Source organism: Montipora foliosa, chromosome 7 (assembly GCF_036669935.1).
Source record: "Montipora foliosa isolate CH-2021 chromosome 7, ASM3666993v2, whole genome shotgun sequence".
NCBI lineage: Eukaryota > Metazoa > Cnidaria > Anthozoa > Scleractinia > Acroporidae > Montipora > Montipora foliosa.
Genome location: NC_090875.1, coordinates 32,317,110 through 32,327,109, shown reverse-complemented (window position 1 = coordinate 32,327,109; position 10,000 = coordinate 32,317,110). Strand labels below are relative to the sequence as shown.

Sequence of the window (10,000 nt, the reverse complement as noted above, 5' to 3'; positions counted from 1 at the left end):
GCCAAGAACGTCCGTCGCGTCGCCAAATCAAGATTCACCAGAAAAAGGAACGAACTCCTGAAGTCCATCTCATCAGCCAGCAATCACGAACTCGTGGAAAACAACTACGCTCAATTCCTGGAAGCATGGAACGTCCTGGAAACAAAGCACGATCTCTACGCGATGCTTTTATCAGACGACGCCGAGCTAGAAGCCGCCGAAACATGGATCAACAAAGTACAGGAGGAGTTCACCGAAGCGACAAAAGCTAAGATTAACTTTATTAACCACATAGCGGACGTGCAAATGAGAGCGCGCGCGGAAACGGAACAAAGGGATAAGGCGAACAAAGAACGGGAGCAAATGGAACGATTCTTTGATCAAGCAATGATCAGACGAGAAACAGCGCGAGCCATATTTGAAACAGCTTGTCAAAGCGCTTCGCGCACACTCAGCGCGGACAAAGTAGAGCCGTCTACGGCGAAGAGACTTCAGAAACAGATTGACGAAGCTTTCGCGGAATGCAAACTAGCGAATAGCGCGCTACTCGATTTATCTACTCGAGAATCTGCAGCCAATGAAATTAAATGGCCCCAAGCTACTCAAGCGACGTATAACGAGATGAACGCTAAACTCGAAACACACCTCGTAGGCGAACATGAACGCGAACTGCAGCCGCAGATCAAAAAAGAAAAGAGCAATCACATACAACTAGAGAAAATCAAAATGCCCCGATTTGAAGGAGAGTTGAGAGAATATCCATCCTTCAAAAGAGACTTCCAGAAACAAGTCATGCCGCACCTTACGGAAGATACATTATCCTACACGTTGCGTTCCTGTCTCGGAAAAGAACCTTTAGCTCACGTAAAGAGCGTCGACCATGACGTTTACGAGATGTGGAAGCGACTCGACGAAAAATACGGGGACCCAGCGAAAGTCGCGGACGCGATAATTAATGAGATAAGACGCGTAAGATCCATCCGCGGAGGCGAAAACAAGCGATTCATAGAGCTGGTAGGAATCATAGAAGACGGATATCGTGACCTTAAGAGACTTGGCTTGGAAGCAGAAATAACCACAACGAGCTCAGTAAGCATCATAGAGAGAAAACTCCCGCCAGACGTACGCAAAGAATGGGCTAAACTATTAAGTTCTGACGACAGCACTGTGGACAAAACCAACAAGTTTCCGAGCCTGTTCAAATTTTTACTTACGCAAAAACGCGCTATCGAGTACGACGGTTCTGATCTTCGCGCGCAGGGTCCAGCCATAACGAAGGCAGTTGTCCATTACGCCACGGCGGATGAAAGACACGACAGCCGCAGCCAGAGAACTTACAGCAAGTGCGTCGTTCACGAAAACTCGAATCATCTTACCAAGGATTGTAGAGTATACCTCGATAAAACAGTAAGCGAAAGACTGTCAACATTGAAAGAAAAAGGTGCGTGTTTTTCCTGCCTCAGAACCGGTCACCGATCACGCAATTGCCGCTCTAAAAAGGATTGCGGCGTCAATGAATGTAAGAAGAAACATCATCCCACATTACATGAAGAAGATCAGACAGAGACTCCAAGCGCATCCGCAATATCCAGTGCATGCAGCCATGGGGGTAATGAGACCTGCATCCTCCAGTTGCAACAAATAAAAACTTATAGAGGACATGCAAACGTCTTGTGGGACAACGCATCATCCATTAGCCTCATAACCCGCGACAAAGCACGGGAAGAAAGACTGCGCGGAACGCCACTTGAAATCTCTCTCGTGAAGGTGGAAGGGAAGGAAGAGAAGATAAGTTCCAGAAAATACAAATTGCCGCTCATTGACCTCAAGGGCGAAACGACGCTTGTGGAAGGTTGCGAAATAGACAAAATTACCACCGACATTCAAAGTGTTAACATGGATAAGGCACTTGACGCTCTACAGATACAAAGGGGCGACGTGACTCGGCCGAAAGGCGCCGTTGACGTCCTCATCGGGTATGATTACGCAGGTTTCCACCCGGTAAAAGAAAGAAATGTCGAACACCTAATGTTTTTGAAGAATCGTTTTGGAAGATGTATAGGCGGGACACACCCTTCCATTCGGGAGAAGAACCACAAATCAGCATTCGACGCATGTGCAAACCACCTAAAAGCAGTCAAAATTGACGACTTCTACAATATCGAGAGATTAGTTGTTAGCTGCACGCCGCGCTGCGGAGGCTGCAAATGCGGAAAATGGAACCAGCGACTACACTCTGAAAGAAGAAAGGGAGCTCCATCTCATCGAGAAAGGCCTTGAATTTAACGAACAGGAAATATTGCTAGTGCTAGTGCTAGTGCTAATCACCCTTACTTGCAGTCGAGGACTGAATTGCGAAGGGCGCGGCTCACGACATCGGGCTGAAAGCATACAAAGGCGCCTCTGGCTGCCGCTATACAGTCCATGTTTGATGTCGGAGCACAGCACCACAGCTAGATGTCAATTAGCTGTGAGTCGATTTTGATGAGCGAGGAAAACCGGAGTACCCGGAGAAAAACCCTCGAGTCAGGTTGAGATCGACTGAAACTCAGCCCACATGTTGGCCGAGGCCAGAATTGAACCCCGGCTCGCAGTGGTGGGAGGCCCGATAGATAACCACTAAGCCACCCTGAATGCTGGATCGCTGAATATCCCTGGATTCGCGATCCACACGACCTGCCAGATAACAAAAGAGCTGCCTTTGGAAGACTCTTAAGCACCGAGCGAAGATTATTGCGAAATCCCGAACATAGCAGAGTTTATCAAAATCAAGTTGAGGACATGGTAGAACGAGGAGTAGCTAGAAAACTAAGCAAGCAAGAGCTCGAGAATTATAAAGGCCCTATCCACTACATCTCCCACCACGATGTTCTAAAGCCTGATTCGAAATCGACTCCAGTGAGGATCGTCTTTAACAGCAGCGCGAACTATATGGGACACGGCCTTAACGAGTACTGGGCAAAGGGTCCCGATCTATTAAATAATCTTGTAGGAATCCTCGTGCGATTCAGAGAACACGAAATTGGATTCATCGGAGATGTGAAAAAGATGTATCACACCGTGAAGACCAAGATCATAGAGCAACACACGCATCGTTTTCTATGGCGCGACATGAACACAAGCAGGGATCCGGATACGTACGTTATACAAAGAGTTTCATTTGGAGACAAACCCTCGGGTACCATAGCGACCGTAGCCATGAGAAAGACAGCGGAACTATCAAAAGAGAATTATCCACAAGCCGCGAATACCGTAATATCCAACTTGTACATGGATGACATTGTAGACAGTGTACATAGCGACGCACAAGCTAAGCAACTAACTAATGAGATTGAGGCAGTCCTAGTCAAGGGCGGATTCAAGATAAAGGGTTGGTTCTATTCGAACGACAAAACAGCAAACGAAATGGCTTTAGAACCCAACCAGCAAAATTCATCAACCGAGAAAGTACTCGGCGTCATTTGGAGTACAGACAAGGATCAATTCCGGTTTAAAGTGGGAATAGACTTAACTCTGACGAAAGCCAAAGGACGCATCAAAGAAAACCCAACTACTGGCGAAATAACGAAGAGGATTATCCTCTCACAGATAAACCGCGTGTATGACCCTCTTGGTCTAGCAGCTCCCGTTATGGTCAGAGCGAAGATTTTGATGCGCCAGCTTTGGGCAACAGAAAAGAAACTCGGCTGGGACGACCCTGTCCCTGAGAAGCAAAGGATTAACTGGATGGAATTCTTCCAAGATCTGCGCAATATGGATCAAGTTATATTTCCAAGATGCCTCAAACCATCAGGTGCACTCGGTCTGCCGACTCTTATCACATTCAGTGACGGGTCAGACAACGCTTACGGAGCATGTGCTTACATCAGGTGGACATTACTGGACAACAAATTGGAAACCAGACTGATCATGTCAAAGAACCGACTCTCGCCAAATAGGAAATTATCGATCGATCGAATTGAACTTTGCGCGGCAGTCTTAAGCAAAAGGCTTAAAAACTTTCTGGACAAAGAATCCCGCTACAAGTTTGCGAAATACTACCATATAGTCGATTCTCAAATAGTGCACGGGATGATCCAAAAGGAATCTTACGGCTACAATACATTCGCCGCTACTCGCATCGGAGAGATACAGGAAGGTACCAATCCCCAAGACTGGTATTGGGTCGAGAGTGATAAAAACATCGCCGATTGGATAACACGAGGTAAGCGACCAAGCGATATCAAAAGCGAAAGCGACTGGCAAAAGGGACCTAGATTTCTACAACTCCCGGAATCAGAATGGCAAATAAGTAAAGTAGTCCATCACTCAGAGTTACCAATGAAAACGGCATTAACAACACTTGCTGCAGAACAGGACTCGCCCGCGAGAAGAATTGATATAAACAGACATTCAAGTTACAACAAACTGTTAAGAGTAACAGCACGTGTATTAGCCATGTACGCAAGAGAACCAGTTAGTCTGAAGAATGCGACAAAGACCCTGACGCCGGACGATATTTCTAAAGCAGAAAGGTTTTGGATCATTGATGCGCAAAGAAAATTGCTTACAAACATCAAAAAATCTAAATATAAGCGTTTGTGTCCAAAGCGCAGAGAAGATGGAGTAATAGTGGTTGGTCATCGGACCGGCAAGTGGGTGCACTTGAGCTACGATAAGAGAGAAGTGATCCTCATTCCTCGTGAGCATCGTTTCTCTAAGCTTTATGCGGAACATATACATCGAAAAGGTCACCATGGCGTGTCGACGACCGTAAGCAAAATTCGATTACGATTCTGGATTCCTCAGATTCATAACATAGTAAAGCCCATTAGATACAACTGCGTCACTTGCAAGAAACTGGACGAAAACCTCAACAAGCAGGTCATGGGACAGCTTCCAGAAGAGAGACTGATGCCCTCACCACCCTGGCATAGTACAGCCAATACCTTCGGGAGGCGGGGAGTGTTTCGGCCGCGACGAAATTAGATACGTCATAGCTACTTAATTAGGTTAATCACCGTTAGACAAGCTTCCTCCCGAAGTCGACATCTGAGGCCATCGGGTATGTAAAATCTGTGGTTCGTTTTCTTTGAACTTTGTTCATATAACCTGATAAACTGTTTATAATCATAGGTTTCGAAAGACTCATCAATAAACAACAGAAAGTCCTTTGAAACGTGGCTATTTTATACCGTTAACGCTTCGGTCGAGGAAACAGAAATGGACGCTTCGGTCGAGGAGGTCGATGTTAAATTTTATAATAATAATAATAATAATAATAATAATAATAATAATAATAATAATAATAGAACTTTATTTTCACACGATGTTTAAAGCTGAATAGCTTGTCGGGTCGAGCACGAATGAAATCAAACCAAATTAATACATATCAAATCATATTGTTTTTTTTAAGGAGAGGAAAACCTCTCGAAGAAGAGTAGAAAACCAACAAAATCTACCCACATATGACCTCGGATCTGGGAATCGAAGCACGGGCCACATTCTGGGAGGCGAGTGCTCTGTCACCACTGCGTCATCCCTGCAAAATAGTCCTGCAATAATGATTGTGATGACCCATTATTTGGATGAAAATGTTGCATTCCCTTGGCGTTCGAGGTTGTGTTTTCCTATTTTTCTCCATTTTTGGAGTTGACCGGGTTTTTTGAATGTTCTTTTCCCGTTTGCTTTCAAACAACCTGCTTAGCGGCATTCCCTTGGAGCTCGAGGTAGTGTTTTCCTGCTCAAGGGGAGGGGAGGGAAAGAATGTGAGTTCACAAACTTTACTGGTCAGTTGCTTCCCTATTCAAAATGGCGGCACTGTATTCGTGCGCCGCAAATATCATCGACAAAGTGCTGAAGAAACGTGGAACCCCAAAGTCCTTGGCCATTGGTAGCCACTTTGCTAAGAAGAAAAAACTATATGCTCTTGTGTGTGAAACTCTGAAGTGTAAGTAACCATCGTATGCCAGGATCACCTGGCTTCAAATGTTTGATCATTTGTTGCGTTAGTGAAAAGTACGCGCGCAGCAAATGTCTTTATCTGTTCACTTTAAAGCAGTTACAAAACACAGGTCACAGGTCATTGTTTTACGAATACAGACATTATCGTTACATAACTTCACATTAGTATTAGACATTGACAACACAAAACCATCGGGTTAGTCAGGTGCTGCTTGAGTAACGGTCAGTGTAAAACGCAGACTGCAGACCAGGGGTAAAATGCAGACTGAGCTCGAGGTTATATTAAACGTAATTGTTGAAAAAGCCCAAACCCCTTGGAAATGTAACCTTAGGCCTAATTAGGGAATGATTTCCGTGCAGGTCCCTACTTCATTATGCATGCAGAATAAATTAATTATTCATTCGCGCTATTGTTTTGTAGAACAATACGTATACCCAAGAGAACCGAATATATACATGGGTAATTTGTACTTACGGGATGAATAAAAACGGATCTCATTTTTTCTCTCCCTCCCTCTCTCTCTTCTTTCCCTTCATCGCCTACACCGTTACTCGTTTTTGTCTCATCTTTCCGCTTTCTATCCCTTCGTCTTGTTCTTATTTCCAGACCCCGCTCGGCTTTTTCTGCCATTTTATCCCATGATATGTCACCCGCAGCTTGCCTTGAACTCCGACCTACTGTAAACCTCTGGATTACTTGTCCCTGTTCTTTACCACTGAGCTAACGTGTCAAGTTGCTAATTCACACCTTGAAAATGATATTTATTTTGAATTCTGGCTGACTATTTACATAACAATGATACGTAATTATATACACGTGCCGCGCAGAGCACCTATAATCGAACTTACACTTGTAGGTTACCGTTAAGAGATCCCTGTTTTACTACTCTTGAAACAACCCATTCCTTTAATAATCTAACGGTAACCCTAATTACGACTAAAGGCACTGCTTAGGCTTAAGGTTAGTTCCTGTGATAATTTTAGATTTTCCAGTATTGCTGTAAACTGTGACCTGCTTTTCCTTCATGCCCCGTGCGTGCGGCACACTTATAAGTTCACTGCGTGGAAGAGTATACCACGCTTAAAGTCTGATTGGTGCATCTTTCATGGGAAACTTTCATGCACGAGTTCATTGCAATTAAAATCGTTTCATATTTCCCTTCTTTTGAAGCAAACTTGTGTCTTCGTAATAATCAAGATGGCTACCGAAGTAAAAGGGTCACAGCAATGGGAGATTTGATCATTTGGAAATTGTCCCTGCTTTATAGCCTTTCCAGAGTTGTGCATAGAGTGGTGCAAAGAAAACAATTTACTTTCGTCTTCTGTGTCCAAAACCTGTGTGAAAACGCAGTCAGTTGGCAAAGACAAAGTGCCGCATCGGGAGATGGATCTGTTTCGCGATGCTCAAGAAAAAACTGCAATGGATAGCCTTCAATCCGCCAGAACACATATTAATTTTCTGACCGTAAACTTTCCTTGAAAAAATATTAGCCCTAGCTACCTGTGGCCGGAAAGTTTACAACTGCCTACAAGACAAGGCCTAACATCATCTCACCGCAGTTTATCATCGCCTAAACTTCGTCGACCCAGACAAACGAGCCCACAGCAGGGCATTGAAAAGACATGATGGGGAGTGAAACGAAGTATGCCTCGTAGGGGAACATCCATGGATCTCTACCAAAGCTCTATACTTGGAAGTATCATTGAGCACATTGCCGAGCTCTACAAAGAGCGATAACTCGCAAAATCCCTCTAAATGCACCGTTCTTGATCCTAAATACAGGAAAGGAAGAAAATATACACTTTGCAGTGTCTCGGCGAATTTTTAAGCAGACAGGAAGAACAATTTCACGATAAAAAGAGCAGGTAGCCATTATATTTCTTATGACAGTACTTTTATTTGGTTTGTTTGTTATGTTTGCGAATCTGAACCCTATTACAACGATTGCTTGAAACTCCACTTATTCTAACTGCGCTTATTCTAAAACTGAAAAATGGGTAAAATTGCAGGAAAAGTGTCGAAATTGCAAAAAAACTGTTCGATTTTCCGTATTTCAGACAGAAGTTCGACCGACTTTTTTTTAAGTCCATATAGACTTAGAAAAAAAACCTTTAAAAGAAAGAACAAAGCGCCACAGTCCCAAAGGACGTCTATTGTTTTCGCTATTGTTTTCTTGAAACAAAGGAGTGTATGCATAATGAAGTAGGGACCTGTGCGGAAATCTTGCCCTAATGGAATGATTTCCGTGCAGGTCCCTACTTCATTATGCATGCAGAATAAATTAATTATTCATTCGCGCTATTGTTTTGTAGAACAATACGTATACCCAAGAGAACCGAATATATACATGGGTAATTTGTACTTACGGGATGAATAAAAACGGATCTCATTTTTTCTCTCCCTCCCTCTCTCTCTTCTTTCCCTTCATCGCCTACACCGTTACTCGTTTTTGTCTCATCTTTCCGCTTTCTATCCCTTCGTCTTGTTCTTATTTCCAGACCCCGCTCGGCTTTTTCTGCCATTTTATCCCATGATATGTCACCCGCAGCTTGCCTTGAACTCCGACCTACTGTAAACCTCTGGATTACTTGTCCCTGTTCTTTACCACTGAGCTAACGTGTCAAGTTGCTAATTCACACCTTGAAAATGATATTTATTTTGAATTCTGGCTGACTATTTACATAACAATGATACGTAATTATATACACGTGCCGCGCAGAGCACCTATAATCGAACTTACACTTGTAGGTTACCGTTAAGAGATCCCTGTTTTACTACTCTTGAAACAACCCATTCCTTTAATAATCTAACGGTAACCCTAATTACGACTAAAGGCACTGCTTAGGCTTAAGGTTAGTTCCTGTGATAATTTTAGATTTTCCAGTATTGCTGTAAACTGTGACCTGCTTTTCCTTCATGCCCCGTGCGTGCGGCACACTTATAAGTTCACTGCGTGGAAGAGTATACCACGCTTAAAGTCTGATTGGTGCATCTTTCATGGGAAACTTTCATGCACGAGTTCATTGCAATTAAAATCGTTTCATATTTCCCTTCTTTTGAAGCAAACTTGTGTCTTCGTAATAATCAAGATGGCTACCGAAGTAAAAGGGTCACAGCAATGGGAGATTTGATCATTTGGAAATTGTCCCTGCTTTATAGCCTTTCCAGAGTTGTGCATAGAGTGGTGCAAAGAAAACAATTTACTTTCGTCTTCTGTGTCCAAAACCTGTGTGAAAACGCAGTCAGTTGGCAAAGACAAAGTGCCGCATCGGGAGATGGATCTGTTTCGCGATGCTCAAGAAAAAACTGCAATGGATAGCCTTCAATCCGCCAGAACACATATTAATTTTCTGACCGTAAACTTTCCTTGAAAAAATATTAGCCCTAGCTACCTGTGGCCGGAAAGTTTACAACTGCCTACAAGACAAGGCCTAACATCATCTCACCGCAGTTTATCATCGCCTAAACTTCGTCGACCCAGACAAACGAGCCCACAGCAGGGCATTGAAAAGACATGATGGGGAGTGAAACGAAGTATGCCTCGTAGGGGAACATCCATGGATCTCTACCAAAGCTCTATACTTGGAAGTATCATTGAGCACATTGCCGAGCTCTACAAAGAGCGATAACTCGCAAAATCCCTCTAAATGCACCGTTCTTGATCCTAAATACAGGAAAGGAAGAAAATATACACTTTGCAGTGTCTCGGCGAATTTTTAAGCAGACAGGAAGAACAATTTCACGATAAAAAGAGCAGGTAGCCATTATATTTCTTATGACAGTACTTTTATTTGGTTTGTTTGTTATGTTTGCGAATCTGAACCCTATTACAACGATTGCTTGAAACTCCACTTATTCTAACTGCGCTTATTCTAAAACTGAAAAATGGGTAAAATTGCAGGAAAAGTGTCGAAATTGCAAAAAAACTGTTCGATTTTCCGTATTTCAGACAGAAGTTCGACCGACTTTTTTTTAAGTCCATATAGACTTAGAAAAAAAACCTTTAAAAGAAAGAACAAAGCGCCACAGTCCCAAAGGACGTCTATTGTTTTCGCTATTGTTTTCTTGAAACAAAGG

General features: G+C 43.3%; 3 protein-coding genes across 3 annotated transcripts in view; all 3 read left to right on the top strand.

Moving 5' to 3' along the window:
• Positions 1-2,259, top strand: part of LOC138010112 (uncharacterized) — a 2,271-nt gene extending 12 nt beyond the window's left edge. Inside the window, exon 1 of the mRNA XM_068857066.1 lies at positions 1-2,259. This exon is cut by the window's left edge and continues 12 nt beyond it. Coding sequence (XP_068713167.1) covers positions 1-2,259 — 2,259 coding nt within the window.
• A 501-nt stretch (positions 2,260-2,760) lies between these two features.
• LOC138010110 (uncharacterized) lies at positions 2,761-4,947 on the top strand. The gene has a single exon (XM_068857065.1). The coding sequence runs from the start codon at positions 2,761-2,763 to the stop codon at positions 4,945-4,947; it is 2,187 nt and encodes a 728-aa protein (XP_068713166.1).
• Positions 4,948-5,744: 797 nt separating this feature from the next.
• Positions 5,745-10,000, top strand: part of LOC138011828 (28S rRNA (cytosine-C(5))-methyltransferase-like) — a 58,905-nt gene continuing 54,649 nt past the window's right edge. Inside the window, exon 1 of the mRNA XM_068859049.1 lies at positions 5,745-5,908. Within this exon, the coding sequence (XP_068715150.1) occupies positions 5,770-5,908 (139 nt within the window). The 5' untranslated portion in view covers positions 5,745-5,769. The remainder of the gene's footprint in view (positions 5,909-10,000) is intronic.